Source organism: Polypterus senegalus, chromosome 14 (assembly GCF_016835505.1).
Source record: "Polypterus senegalus isolate Bchr_013 chromosome 14, ASM1683550v1, whole genome shotgun sequence".
Lineage (NCBI taxonomy): Eukaryota > Metazoa > Chordata > Cladistia > Polypteriformes > Polypteridae > Polypterus > Polypterus senegalus.
In genome coordinates this window covers 10,596,159-10,611,200 of record NC_053167.1, presented here as the reverse complement: position 1 = coordinate 10,611,200, position 15,042 = coordinate 10,596,159, and the positions used below count along the sequence as shown (strand labels likewise).

The 15,042-nt window shown below is 44.1% G+C and overlaps 1 protein-coding gene across 1 annotated transcript; it reads left to right on the top strand.

The window, feature by feature from the left end:
- Positions 1-3,227: 3,227 nt before the first annotated feature.
- Positions 3,228-12,317, top strand: apcdd1l (adenomatosis polyposis coli down-regulated 1-like). The gene is made up of 4 exons (XM_039735910.1): positions 3,228-3,489; positions 8,033-8,198; positions 8,289-8,814; positions 11,126-12,317. Exons 1-4 carry the CDS (start codon positions 3,435-3,437, stop codon positions 11,879-11,881), a joined length of 1,503 nt encoding a protein of 500 aa, XP_039591844.1. The 5' UTR covers positions 3,228-3,434; the 3' UTR covers positions 11,882-12,317.
- Positions 12,318-15,042: the final 2,725 nt, after the last annotated feature.

The window sequence follows — 15,042 nt, the reverse complement described above, 5'->3', positions numbered from 1 at the left end:
CTTCAGTAATACCGATGGTTTCCTCATTGTGATTATGTAACATTACTTCTATTTATTATTTATTTTATTTATGTGCGTTTATTTTCTTTCTATTTATTTTATGCATGTTTAATTGAATGTTTTTTTTTTTTCTTTTATTCTGTTATTGTAAAGCACTTTGGCCACAGCACTCCTATGTTGTTTTAAATGTGCTATATAAATAAATTTGACATTGACATTAATTAAGCAAGTGGGTTGGAATGAAAACCTGCCGCCACGGTGGCCCCACAGGACGGACATTGCCCACCCCTGCTAGTGTAAAGACAGTTGTCTTATTCAGGTAAACATTTAAATCACCAGCAGATATGCGTAACACACTCGTCACCTTTAAGCTCTTTATTTTACTATTTCTTTTACTGATTTGTCACATAGGCAAGGAATGTTTAATTTCACTTTCCGCGCTTATTAAGTCTTAATGACTTGCCATTTAAGCAATGGAAGCTCTAAGAGGGGACACCATTGGGCTGTGCTTAGGGCATCAATTGGACTTAAATCCGACACTGACTGCAAACTGCACCAAGATGAGCGGGTCTGATGTGTGCCTGAGTGGGCTCTATGGTGGGCCGCTGCCCACTGTGTTGTGCTCATCTTCCTAAGTCTGCCGGGATACATAGCCTAGCAGGATCAGTAAACGTGTGAATGCGTCGTTTAAGTTTATTTCGGACAGGGTTGTACGGAAGCGTATTACTGCCACGACATAATAAAAAAAATATGCTCACTATCACGTTAAAACGTGAAAATATTACATTATAACGTGAAAACATCACGTTAAAACGAGAAATCGTATCATGTGATAACGTGAAAATATAAGATTATAACGTGAAAACATCACGTTAAAACGACAAATAGTATCACGTTAAAACGTAAAATCGCTGTTTGTTGAATAAGCATGAAGCCATATCATGAGCCTTGAAAAACCATCAATCGCTCCATTTATACATATTCCAAACGGCTTTAGTTTGTCATAAGAGTCAACATGCCACATAAAATTAGGTCCAGGATTAATGTACACGCGTCGCATCAGTCGATTCCTCCGTCTTTGCTCAACACCACGGGGGTCTAGAAATTTTATTAAATGCCTCACCGTGGTTTGGGTCACAACATGCCCAGCTTGAATGCAGCTGAGATGGTGTAGCTTGTATCCATGGAGCCTTCCGTGCCCTTCCAGCTGGTCAATGAGAAATGATGCTACCTCCAAAATGTCGGACTGATTCTTTCTTCTGTAAAGCCCCATGTCTTTTAAAATTCTTCTCAGTGTACGCATACTTATTACAAAACCATCCACCTTAGTCAGCAGGAGCAGAATCTCTCCATGTCCGACCCCAAGCATAAAGTAGAATTTGATCAAGTCGTGTAAATGAGCCGTTTCATTTGCAGACGTGCACTCCTCACTGGATAACCAAAAAAGTTTCACGTTATAACATGAAACTTTATCACGTAATTACGTGAAATAGTATCACGTTTTAACGTGATACTATTTGTCGTTTTAACGTGATGTTTTCACGTTATAATCTTATATTTTCACGTTATCACATGATACGATTTCTCGTTTTAACGTGATGTTTTCACGGTATAATGTAATATTTTCACGTTATAACGTGATAGTGAGCATATTTTTTTTATTATGTCGTGACAGTAATACGCTTCCGTAGGGTTGAGTTTGAAATTGACTACATAATCCAAAAAGCAGCCCGGGTATGGCTGACGCGCAGATGGTCTGACTGGCAGGACTCGGGATGGGCGACGCTCGCCCTCTTTGCCCGCGGTGGCTCTTGGCGCTCATCATCTCTCGGTGAGGAAGCGAGTGGATTTGTCCCAACGTTGACTCTGGCGGTCCGTGGCTGTTGCTCTCACATTTGAAGATTCCCGTACGTATAGGGAAGAGGATGGCGGCCAAGCAATCAGACAGAGCTCTCGGGAAAAGGCGGCAGACATTTTTACGCACCCCGAATCGGCGCAGTCACGGTGTTTCCGGGTACCTGCGCTATCTATCGTGTGATGTGACAGGGACATCTGACATGTAGGAGGTGGCGGGAGCTGACTGTAACCCAAAAGTACCGTCTCAAACAGTGGAAGGGGCTTATACTGTAAGTCCATTAGAGGGTTCCTGTCATTTGGGATTTAGAAACACCGCGTTTTCTTTTTAAAAGACTAGAACTCCTTTGGACACGTGTGAACAACGCTTTTCGGTAAAATTCGCATTAACTCTGAACTTTTTGCACTTCTTTCATTTTCTTTTATTGTATGTATAGTTATTGAGCTTAGTATCTTACCCAGGATTATTTACTTTTTCTTTATTCTATTTAATGCTTTTGTATATTCTGTATTTATTTGTTTAGTTTTCTATGCAGAAACTATTTGTATCCAATGTTACATATATCCTGCTGTTTAACCATGAGCATGGGAAAGGCGCTATATAAATACAATATATTATTAATTATTATTATTATTATACTTGCTCGAGCACTAAACCCAAGCATCCATTAAAAACGTTAGCCTCACCTCACGGAGAATTAAAACTTTATGAATTTAATTTGAGAAGTGCCAATTTAACGAACCAAACCGCGGGACGCAGACGTTCCGATTCAAGAGGCTGTCAACTATAAAACAGCAAGAGATTTTTCCTGGGACGCCCCAGAATGTCACGGATATCCTTAATTGATCGAATTACACGAACCGTAACCGCCATTCACTGAAACACAACACACTTTGCGCTTTCGGTCACATGATCTACCAAAAATAATTGTACCCCTCCCCACCCCCCAAATTCCCCACACAGTCCCCAAACAAACACGTACACACTTGTGGTCTCTGGACTGAATCAAAGCACCATTAGCCTTGAACGGAATTACAAGAATGTTCTCCGTGTCACAGAGTGCCACCATCCACAAAGCACATGGGGATTTTAGAGGACCCCCTCCACGATGGGAATTCCACGCGCAGTGTCCAATTGCCGCACCCACGTACACACAGACTGAAGAGGAGCTCGCGGCCACGGACGAGCTCCTCAGTATACTGTAGTACAGTGTAGCCCCTGTTTCCATCCTGAATGAATGAACCGAGGTACCCTATACCCTCCTCCAGAGCTTCAGGGAGACGATGATAGACACTCCTAGGACTCGATTGATGACCCGTGGCCGACAGGCGCCCTCTGGTCAGCAAACGATCTAAAAGTCGGGGGCCCTTTGTTTGTTGTTGTTGCCCTTCCAGAAGCTGCTCTCCGAGCGCTGTCTGAGGGGGGCGAGTCTCCACCCCCTGTTCGCCTCCTCGCCCCTCAGTCGCTGCAGGCAGAGCTGAGAGGCAGATCATCCGACAGGCAGGACTAGAGACCGCAGCCGCCGCCGCCGCAGCTCGCCAGCTATCTCGTCCACTTTGCCCGGACCGCGTGCTTTGCGATGGCTCTTAAAGCACACCTGCTCCTGATCTGGGGCGCGCTATCGACCCTGGAAGGTGAGTGGTCTTGACATTCGCCGCAGCGATCGTTAAAGTAGCACCAGAACTCCGAGTCTTCTATTGCATTTTGCGGAAAGTTAGAACATGTCCCATATGTCGCTGGGTACGGAAAAGACGCGACTGAACAGTCAGATCCGACGGAAGATTCGGACGATCCAGCAGGTCTCTCAGGTAGACAGCAATACGCAGGAGACAGTGGCATGCAAGCTCAGATCGGCCACTCGACTCTCGCTGGCTACAAGAGACAGCCAGGGAGTCGGAGCGCCTCATCCTTCGGAGGGTGTAGCCGAGACAGGTGACAACCTGGCACAGGGGCGAGGCAAGCACGCCCGGGGTCGGCAGCAGAGCTCCCTGCAAATCCATGGCTGCTTCTTGCCGACTTCCCAAACAAGAGGCCCCTATTCCTCATGCTGGATTGTTAATGAAACCACAGGAAGGCTGCTTTGAGCGTAGTACTCCCGGGTTCCCATCTTGTTCCATTTACTTGTCAGAGGTGGTTTTTCAGGCAGCGCCGTCCTGCCTTTATGAAATCATTTGTTTTAAATCTCCTTAGTCGACACTTTACTCTGCATCACTAAAGGCGCCTCGGGTTTTTGACTGTCATCTGGCTTCAAGTTGCCTTCTAGTGCACTTCCATATGGTGAGGAAGAAGCAAGTCAGCCAAGTGTAAGAGGGGCAAGAGGCTGCAGTGCAGCAGCAGGACACCTGGTGAGGGCTTTGGAGAGCCAAGACAAAAACCATCAGTCTTTGGGGATAGCCTATGTGTTTCATCTTCCCATTCTCAGGGGTTCTCTTTTGATCACCATGAGTACACACCCAGGTGAAAGACGCTGTATCATCATTAGAAATATCTTCTGCTGTGGCTGATACCTGGTCTCTATGTGAACTTCTCCTTATCTACCTTGGTTAATGGCATTTCAAGCTACTGTGCGAAATGAGAGTCCAGTACACCACATTAGTGTATTACAGAGGGTTAGTGGCCAAGCTGGAACTGACTGAACACACCTAGGATAACAATGGGAGTTGTTGACCAACCGGGGAGTCATGTACAGCTGCTCAGAGTAACACCAGGAGTCAGCAATAGACCTACAGGTTGTGTCGACTTAATTTGGGTAACGATGGGAGTTAGTGGCAGACCTTGAACTCCACTAGACGTGCTTGGGTTAAAACTATTTGTTAGCAACAGAACTTGGAGTCCAATGCACCGGCTTAGAGTAACAGAGAATCAGCCTGTAATTTGGAAGTTGTATAGAATTCATCCATCTATCCATTATCCAACCCACTATATCCTAACGACAGGGTCATGGGGGTCTGCTGGACCCAATCCCAGCCAACACAGGGCACAAGGCAGGAAACAAACCCCGGGCAGTTTGCCAGCCCACCACAGGACACACACACACACACACACACACTAGAGACAATTTAGAATCGCCAATGTACCTAACCTGTGGGAGGAAACCGGAGTACCCGTTGTATAGAATTACTTTGGAAAATGCCAGAAGCTGGTAGTGGACCTCAGAGTCAAGTAGGCATGCCCAGGATGACACTGGGAGTCAGCAACAGAAAAGAGAGTTCAGTACACCTAATTGGGGTAACAGAGAATCAATCAGCCTGTAAAATAGAAGTTGAATAGAACTACTTAAGAAAACACTGGGAGTTGGTGGTGGACCTCAAGTAGACAAGCTTGAGGGTAACATGGACTCGGTGGCAGAACCACAAGTTTGGTACACTTGTTTAAGGTAACAGAGAATCAGCATTAAAAATGGAAGTTGAACAGAACTAGTTAGGAAAACATTAGGAATTGGTGGTGGATCTGGGAGTCAAGTAAACATGCTTGAGGCAGAACTAAGAGTTGAATAATCCTGCTTGAAGAAACACTGGAAGTCAGCAATAGATCTAGTAGACCTTCTCAAGTTACACTGAAACCCATTGCTTCAACTAGGACCTGAATGGGGTGACGCAAGGAGTCAGGGGTGGACCCGAGAGTCATGCCGACTTGGCTACCTAGCATCCAAACTAGTAATTGACTAGACTTGCTTAGGGTAACACCAGGAGTCAGTGGCAGACCTCAGAGTCAAACAGACACACGTAAGGTAACAGAAACAGAAATGGAAGTCCAGCACACGTCTTTAGGGTAACACATAAATGAGGGGTTGAATTGATTAGGTGAATAGAACAACTTAGGAAAACTCTGTGAGTCTTTGGTGGAGCTGGGAGTCGAGGAGACATGTCAGTGGCCGTAGTAGGAGTTGGGTAAACCTGCTTGACATCACACTGGAAGTCAACAACAGATCTAGTAGATCTGCTCAAGGTTACGCTAAAACCCAGAACCTCAACAAGGAGATGAGGCGACAGGCTTAGGGTGACACATATTTGGCTAAATAACTGTGCGAAGCAGCGCCCAAACAAATGGTCAAGCAGACCTGCCCTCCCAACCCCCTTAGGCTGACACAAGAAGTCAGTGGAGGACATGGGAGTCCAGCAGTCTTGGTTAGGTAACACTGGATCTCAGAATTCACTCTCTGGCCACACTGGGTGTCAAGAAAACCTGTTTAGAGTAGCACTGGCAATGCAAGGCTGAATTGGGAATTGAGCGAACCTGCTCAGTAACCATGGCTATTATTGGGAGTGTAATAATTACTCCTTAGTGTAATCCAATAAGTCAAAGTAATGGTGAAACTAGATGTCAAGCTGAGATAACACAGTGAGTTAATGGCGGGCTGCTTGAGAACTGCTTGAGATAACACTGGGAGTCAGAGACTAGACGTGGAGTGGAACAGACCTGCTTTAGCCAATACTGGGAGTGTGCTGTGGACCTGGGAATCAACTAGACCTGCTTGGGTTAACCACGAGAGTCATCCTGTGGATGTGGGTGTCAACTAGATATTCTCATGATAGCACTGCAAGTGAAATGGGAATCAAGCAGACCTGCTTTGGTTAATACTGGCAGTGAATGGCTATAACTGTGAATAGATTTGCTTTGGCTAACACTGGGAGTCCACCTTTGACCTGGAAACTGGGTAGACCTGCTTGGGGTTTCAATGGGAGCCACCTGGGCGTCAACTAGACAAGCTTAAGATAGCACTACAAGTAAACTGGGAATCAAGTAGACCTGCTTAGGTTAAAACTGGCAATAAATGGCTGACCTAGGAAATGGGTAGACGTGTACGGGGCAACACTGGGAGTTAGAAAGTGAACTGGGAGTGTAGGAGACTGTTTAGGACAACTATAGGAGTCAAGGGCAAACCAGGATGTCAAGTAGACCTGTTTAGGGCAACACTAGGAGCCTAAAGCCGAGCTGAGAGGTGCCAGAGACTCGGCAGAATATCCGGTAACTAAGAATATCTTCTCATGATGACCCTGTGAGTCAGTCCCTGAACGATGATGTTATCTACCTGTTCAGGGTGAGACAAGGAGTTGGCAGCTGAGTTGACTGATGAAGCAACCTCACATTGACTATACGAGTGGGTGCCAGCAAGAGACGTAGCCAGTGGCTGAATTGAAACCTGAGATGTCTGACTTGATTAATTTCACAGCACTGATCGTATTAAAACATTAGAGCAAATGAAAGCAGACAATTATTATCAGGCTTGAGCATCACAGCAGTTAGCCAACAAACTGAATGGCTGGCTTTCTCATTACTAGTAAAGTCTAGGGTCCTGCTGAAGCTGAGTCGAGGCCTTTCACTTTTCACCCTGGCAAATGTTGCCATTCCATGAACGGAGAGTGCAGCCTAGAAGGTGAGGTGCCAGTGGTAGTTAACCACACGTGGCACTGGACACTTGGACGTGGCTGTCAGATCTGCATAGTCAGAAGAGTTAAAGGTTTGGATATGTTTGAGCGATATGTACTGTATGCACAATGAGGTTTGGGGGGCTCTCACACTTTTCTGGCTTTTGAGCGCCCGCTGTGGTTAGAGAGGCAGGGTTTGGTCATGCTCTCATCATGATAAATCTAGGAAGCCTGACCCTGAACTTCCAGCCTCCAGTATGCTAGTGACTCGTCTTTCCTTTAATTTCATCCAGATGTTTTGCCAGGCATAGCGTATCATTCCATTAACCAAAGTGAATTTTGAAAAATGAGGAGAAAGTGTCCAGTTTGAATGTTGAACATCTTTGGCTCTGAAACATATGGAGTCTTTAATGTTATAATTTTCCCCTTCTGACATGCTGCTGGGGCCTATGTGGTGACATTTCTAAACCACAGAGCCATGGCGCACGCAGCCTGATTTCCTGCTGACAAGTGGCTGACTGGAGGACACAGAGAGAAACTGTAATGCTGGTGTTTTTTATGGAACCCCAAGCTGACAGAGGAAGCCCTCTGCACACAATTCATAAATTATGTGCAAGGTTGATGCTGGCTGAAACTTATCATACAACATGGTGGGAGTGCGGAGTAAGGAAATCCCAGGGCTCCATCTAGGCACATTTACTTTCTACCCACTTATCCAGTTCAGGGGCATGGGCTGGGCACCTTTCTTCCTTCTCTTCTAATTACACTGAATTTGTACATTCTTTTTGCATGTCTATTTCTTTGGCAGGAAGTAAGCTATGGGAAGTTCCGTCAGCACCTCGTTCCAGTCTGAACGTCACTGGGAAGCTTTACTGGGAGTCACAATGTAACTTTCAACTGCGTCACCTGCAGGATGGGGCCCAAGTCACAGCTCTTATCCCCCCTCGACTGGAAGGCAGCTGGGTGTCCACAGGGTAAGATCCTCGACTGACTTGCTGCGTTGTGGGACAGTAGATCCACCCTGAGCCTAACCTGCACCCCCCTCCTTATTTGTATTCTGGCAGCTGTGAAGTGCGTCCTGGACCAGAGTTTCTCACCCGCTTCTATATCTTCTACCCTAACCGACTATTCAAGGCTCTCCAGTTCTATTACCGGGATGGCCGCTGTCATGAACCTTCATATTCACTTGTCATCAAAGGGAAGCTGCGTCTGAGGCAGGCCTCCTGGATTACCCGGGGTGCCACTGAGACTGACCATCACTTGCATAAAGTGGGAATTGTGTTCCACAGTCAGAATACTATACATGAGTTTCTGCTCCAGATCAACCAGACTTGTCCCCAGCTACTGTCTGGCTGGGGCAGTTGGGTGCTGGGTAGCATGTATGAGCTTTACAGTGCCAAGACAGGTCGGGATTGCAGGGCAGCTCTGGGCTTCTCAATGATGGAGCTCAGCATCCTACGGGTTGAGAAGCACCATCACCCGCAAGGAAAGTTAGTTGAGGAGCTTTTGTTGGGAGATGTGCACACAGACTGGAGCCAAAGGACAATGTACAGGCCAACTGGCTACCAGCGCCCCCTTCAGAGTGCAGTGGTAAGTGTGTTTACACCTTCAGTGGCTTGGGAGTAGTGATGGGCATTTTGATTCGATTTGCTGAATCAATTCTTTCAAGCTATCATTTGTTTTGATTCCTCTTTAGGGATACTTTATGCTGTAGTTTCCTGGGGTCCCCTTCTGATCGCATCACAAATGTATAAATTATTAATTTGTACATTTGTTTCAGATATATATACAGTATATATATATGAAATGTGTGTATATAAATATATAATGAATATTGCGGGTGGCACGGTGGCACAGTGGTAGCGCTGCTGCCTCGCAGTTAGGAGACCCAGGTTCACTCTGTGTCTGCGTGGGTTTCCTCCCACAGTCCAAAGACATGCAGGTTAGGTGGATTGGCGATTCTAAATTGACCCTAGTGTGTGCTTGGTGTGTGGGTGTGTTTGTGTGTGTCCTGCGGTGGATTGGCACCCTGCCTGGGATTGGTTCCTGCCTTGTGCCCTGTGTAAACTGGGATTGGCTCCAGCGGACCCCCGTGACCCTGTGTTTGGATTCAGCGGGTTGGAAAATGGATGGATGGATGAATGAATATTGCTTGTTAATTTATATTTAATTCATTATCTATAAATATATGATTTAGTTATTTATAAATATATAAATCATTGTACTGTATATTTAACATTATAATCTATACGCCATTGCCCTGTTTCCATACAAAAAGCATGATAATACATTTAAAATGCATAAATAAAATAAGATGTTACATTACACAATAACAAGTATGAATCAACACAGAAAGCGATGATGACATCACGTAGAATACGCTGGCACTTCAGCTTTAGTTCAGCTGGGCTCCACTGAGCCGATTTGTTTGTGCTCACGAATCGATTCTTATGATTCATTGAAAAGAGTCGCTAAAAAATATTTAATCGTTCACAAATCAATCATCCCTTAGGGAGTCGGGACTAACTTAGAAGCTGTGGTTGATCACTTACTATAAGTTTAATTTTTAATTTTACATTACAGCAATCTAACAATTAAGTCCCTTACAAGGGACCCGGGGGGGGTCTCATTTATAAAACTTTATGTGGATTCGAGAGTGAAAAAATGTGTGACGCCATTTAAAAAAAGGAAAATATGAACGCCACAAACAAAAAATCTGATTTTTTTTGAAGACTTTGTGTATGCACACTTCGTCACAACGTACCTTTATAAATCACAGTCATCATGTAAAAATGTGCATATGTGGACATTTCTACGTCCTGCCTGGTTGCCACTCTGAAACAATCATATCTGGACTATGCTAATCAACTCATACATATGCAATCACGATAATGCAGAACTTCATTGGCCTGTAAAGCAGCCGCGCATGTGACACCTTGAGTCCTATGCTGTGCTCCACAACTGAGTGTGTGTGGCACTGTAGCGCCATTCCTTTGCGTTCTGAGAGTTGAGGAAAGGCGTCCCCGACTGAGTGGGTAGCCACTATAACCTGGCACTTGTAATGACTTGGTGGCGGTTACAATCAAAAAGTATAAGTCACACCATAAACTGCAGATTCAGTCGGTTCATGTTGGCATCACAGATGACATGCGAGTTAATGGAATGTCACTGGTCGCAGTTAACAAAAGCAGCTTCATTCTCGCTTATTGCAGTGAGTGCAATAGGACAACCAGACACTGCAGCAAATGACCTTTTTATGTTGGCAAATACATGTTATGTTTACTGTGTGTACTCCTGCACCTTACAGAAACTGAGTGCCATGTCTCACCTGCCGGTTAATGACTTTCAGCAGAGCGAGCAGGATGGAGTAAAGCTTGGTCGAAATATCCCTGACCGGTTATAAACTGGATAAAAACCAAAGTTCTGCATTGCAAATAGGCAGCATTGTCCCTCTTTAAAGAATTCCAAAAATAAAGTCTGAATATCATATTCATCACCTTTGAGGTTTAATAGCTCTGTCACGTCAGCATTATGATAACGGACTGGCAATGTGAATTATACGCTTCAGTTGTCATTAAGCTGTTTTACTGCACTTTTCTACTCTATCAAGGGCGTCCTTGTTTCCCACTTCATCCGAAATGTTGCATATATGTATGGGTCAGTGTTGCTGTAAATATGCACACGTTTTCTCATCAAGTCTTCACTATTGCATGGAATGTTGCATACACAAATTTCGGACCACTTTGTGTACTACTCACGTTTTATAAACCTGACCCCAGATCCTGGCATCAATTTGACAGAACCTGGGAGTTGCTGGGTCCCTTCAGAGGTATCCCATTTTCTAATGCACCTGAAGTTGTCGATTCAATTCCTTTCCCTAACACTTTGCTCTCCTCCGCAGAATCATGTCCATCCATGTCCCATCTGTGGAATCATCTTCCGCTCCAGTGAACATCATCCTCCAATCCTGCCACTCCATCCACAAATTCCCGTTAGCCTCCATGGAAAGTGGGTGAGCTGGGAGTGTGAGGTACGCCCTGCAGTGCTCTTCCTCACACGCTACTTCATCTTCCATGAGCACAACTCCTCCTGGGAAGGCTTCTACTACCATTACTCGGACCCAGCCTGCAGGCAACCCACTTTCATCGTCCACGCTGCTGGCCATTACATCAGTGATGGCCACTCTACTTTCTGTGATGGGGGCACAAAGTTCACTTTTAAGGTGACACAAGCACGAGTAACACCGGTAGACAAGGCGTCAGTGCAGCTGTTGAACTCCTCTAAGGAGGGTACATGTGGAGACTCTGGCCAGTGGACCATAGGGGTGGAACAGGACATCACCGGGACGAAAGGCTGTACCGTCTTGGGCATTAAGCTTCCTCATAAGGAATACGAGCTATTCAAAATGCAACTGGATCACAAAGGTCGCCTACTATTATTCACCGGCGAGCGGCCCACTGATGGTTCCAGCCCAGACAGACCACAGAAGAGGCCCACATCCTACCAGGCACCATTGGTCCAGTGCACAGCATCAGCAGAGCAAGTAGACAGGCATGACCAGCTATTGCTAGCCTCCAGAAGTGAGAAAAGCATATTAGGGCTGGCTGCTTGGACCCCCACTCTCGTCCTTGGTTCCTGCTTAATTGCAGCGTTTTGAGGCAGACAGAACTGTACCTTTTAGCCAAGTGTAGATATTACAGCCATCAAGGTGGGTGTCACTGGACCCATTGCTGGACTGCCAGACTGCTGGAGCATGCAGTGTCCTTATGCAGTCTCGTGGTCCGATCTGTCCAAAGATTTCAGTTCCAAGAAACATCAGCATCAGACGGGCTCCGTTGCTGCACTCTAGGACCTCTTCAGAAAGCCCGGGGGTAGAGCAGGATGGAGTGCTCATCTGCAAGAGCTTCCCTCTAGTCCTATTTCATGAGGGACATACTGGCGTTGCTCTATTATCAGCGCCAAATGCCTGTAAGGTAAACATTTAATTGAAATATACTTCTGTGACTTTGGACCTGCACAAGGTATTCTAACTGAGGGACTAGGTCCTCGTCAGATGTCATACAAACTTTATTTTGTAGTCAATTCATTTTATAATAAAGACTAAAGTGATGAAAACAATCTGTCTGTAGTGTTATGGCAGCCTTTGAAGGCAGAATTTTCAAGTCCCCGTACCAGGGGGGATCTTGTAAGAAGTTCACAAGTGGTGAGACATTTCTCCAAATCTGGCATTTGGTTGCTGACGTTCACAGTAATGGGAGGTGGGACCCAATCCTGGAGAATGAACCAGTGCAACCAATTTCCTGCTGTTTGGCTCTGTCTAACAGCAAGACTGCGCCCTATGCCACTCAAATTAGGAATGTTGCACTTTTGTTGCTTTAATAGGTATAATGAAGCCATAAACCTCATAGTTTCATTATAGACCAGCTGAAGCTGAAGGCAACAGAATGGTTGAGAGAAAGGCAAGCCAAACACATTTTTCCCATTAGTTCCAGAAAGGCTTGCTGTGGCCCACTAAGCACTATGAGGTAATCGCTTGGGCTGTAGCTTTTGCACACCAGCCGGGCTGTAAACCTTTTTCAGGTCTGAAGCCAGTGATGGCAGCCTACACCAGAGCACCACGTAAAATCCCCTCGGGGATGATTGTTGTGTTCCTTGTTTATTACTGATACAGGGTCTCCTAGGGGATGAACACTGTCCTTGGCACCCATAAGGGAATACAGGGAGAATGAAGTGAGATGATGTGTAGCAGGGAGTCTTGTTCAAATCTTAATGTTCAAGCCGTGTTTTTCCCCACACACTATTGCACTTCTGTGACTTCACTGGTCTTTAAAGGGTCCGATATCAGGTGTTTAAACGTTCCTTTAGGTCACCTGCCGCGGCTTATTACTACTTAAGGAAGGCGTAAGCTTTCATTTTATCCTGTTCTGGTTTCTGCATCATGCTTTCCGCTTACAGGACAAGCGGCATACGGAAAGTAAGAAATCTTAAGGAGACCAGCGGAAACATCATGAGCTTGGTAACCAGATATTTTAAGGAATGCTTTTCGTGGATTTTTCCTACTCAAACAAGTTGATAGTCCTGGCTCAGTTTTGCTACTAGTCTTACTTTATATTCAATAAAATAAAAAATAAAAAACTAAGGAAAATGCTGCTTTTGAGCAGTGTGGTAAGCACAGACCCACATTAAGAGTTAAGTTACAAATGACTTGAGTCTAAAAATTGATTGCCACATCTGTTCCAAAGCTCATTAAAAACAGAAGGAAGCTCAAATCAATCAATCACTGCTAAGCCCTGAACTATTCCCTCACAAAATATCTCTATATTAGTCAATACAGAGCTTCAAATCAAATTAAACAAAAAGTTTTAGTACATCTGGGGAGGTACGAGTCTCTATTTTGGTATTATAATTTGTATTTACCTGTAAAAAAAAATCCTTCAAGCAAAGCTAATTCACATCTGAATTTGAAAATCCTGGCTTCATCCGGTCCGGCACGCCACGCCGAGGAGAACACAGTAAACAGTAATTGAAACTGTACTTTTCATATATTTAAATTATTTTATAGCATTTATATTGTAACTTTATTCTCTATTTTCACTTTACAAACCAATTATTTAAATGTAAAAGGTTCCAAAAACACAGTTGCTCTCAACTGACTAGACGCAGATGTGAGCATTTTAGTGGCCCACAAATAAATTCCATTAATCTCCACATCTGTGGCTACACACCAGAAAATGGTTTCTTTTTTGGAACCATCCAGACTATTAAAAAAGATATTTGTCAGAACCTGCAGAAACAGAAAACTAGCCTAAACTGAAAAAAAAGAAAATTCAGTTCTACATTCATATTTGTTAGAACACCAAGCCCCTCAAGTGTCAAAAGATTAATGCAGAAATATGTAAACGTTTTAAATCTAATTAAATGGGAAGTTCATTTGCTAGTTTAAATTGGATTTCAGAAGGACTAAGCAGAAGCCTTCAGCCTTCACTCCTGTATCTCGGTTATTCTCCTGATCAAGCAGATGCGAGCAGGTGTAAAGCGTCCTCCCCGAGACCTCCCTGATCCCGTGTCCGCCCAGCCAGTACTCATTACGGCAAATTAGAAGAGACCTTGCTACTCCAGGTTTTAAAGCACAAGCAGATGCTCAACATTTATCATCCTTACACGGGTGGTTAACCACAGTAAAACTGTTAAAGTGCTTCGTGCAAATTTATAGCCAGCTTATTCTGTTGTTGCACGTGCTTTCAAACATGGCTTGTTCTGGAAGTGGCCTGAATTTTAATATTTGTAAAAGAGCAACAGACAAGCTCTCTTCTGAAAGGCAAGCTAATACAGCTGTATTTGCTCCAATAATAACTGTACACATTTTACAAAATTCCAACAGTCTGACCACTGCACATCCCAGGTGGTCATGACAGAAATAACACAACAGTCCTATACTGACCAGTTGTGAGGGGTTATACTGAATAAAACATGCTAAATGGCATCTTTCAAATTAGCTAACAATATATACGCTGGATTTCTCACCTTTCTTTTAAACTGAAAGGGTCTTTTAGAAAGTAGAAGATATAAAAAAAAATTTAAAAAAAATTATACATACTATATATACATACTATATATACTATATATATACTATATATATATATATATATATATATATATATATATATATATATATATATATATATATATATATATATATATATATATATATATATATATATACATACATATATACACACACACACACACACACACACACATATATACATATACATACACACTCTCTCAATTAAGTGCGGAGATTTAACTGTGAAGCCA

Bases quoted from the DNA above. Each gene is read 5' to 3' on its own strand.
- apcdd1l (XM_039735910.1), top strand. From the start codon at position 3,435: ATGGCTCTTAAAGCACACCTGCTCCTGATCTGGGGCGCGCTATCGACC. The intron at 8,199-8,288 runs GTAAGATCCTCG...GTATTCTGGCAG, and splicing joins GGCAGCTGGGTGTCCACAGG to CTGTGAAGTGCGTCCTGGAC. The intron at 8,815-11,125 runs GTAAGTGTGTTT...TCTCCTCCGCAG, and splicing joins GCCCCCTTCAGAGTGCAGTG to AATCATGTCCATCCATGTCC.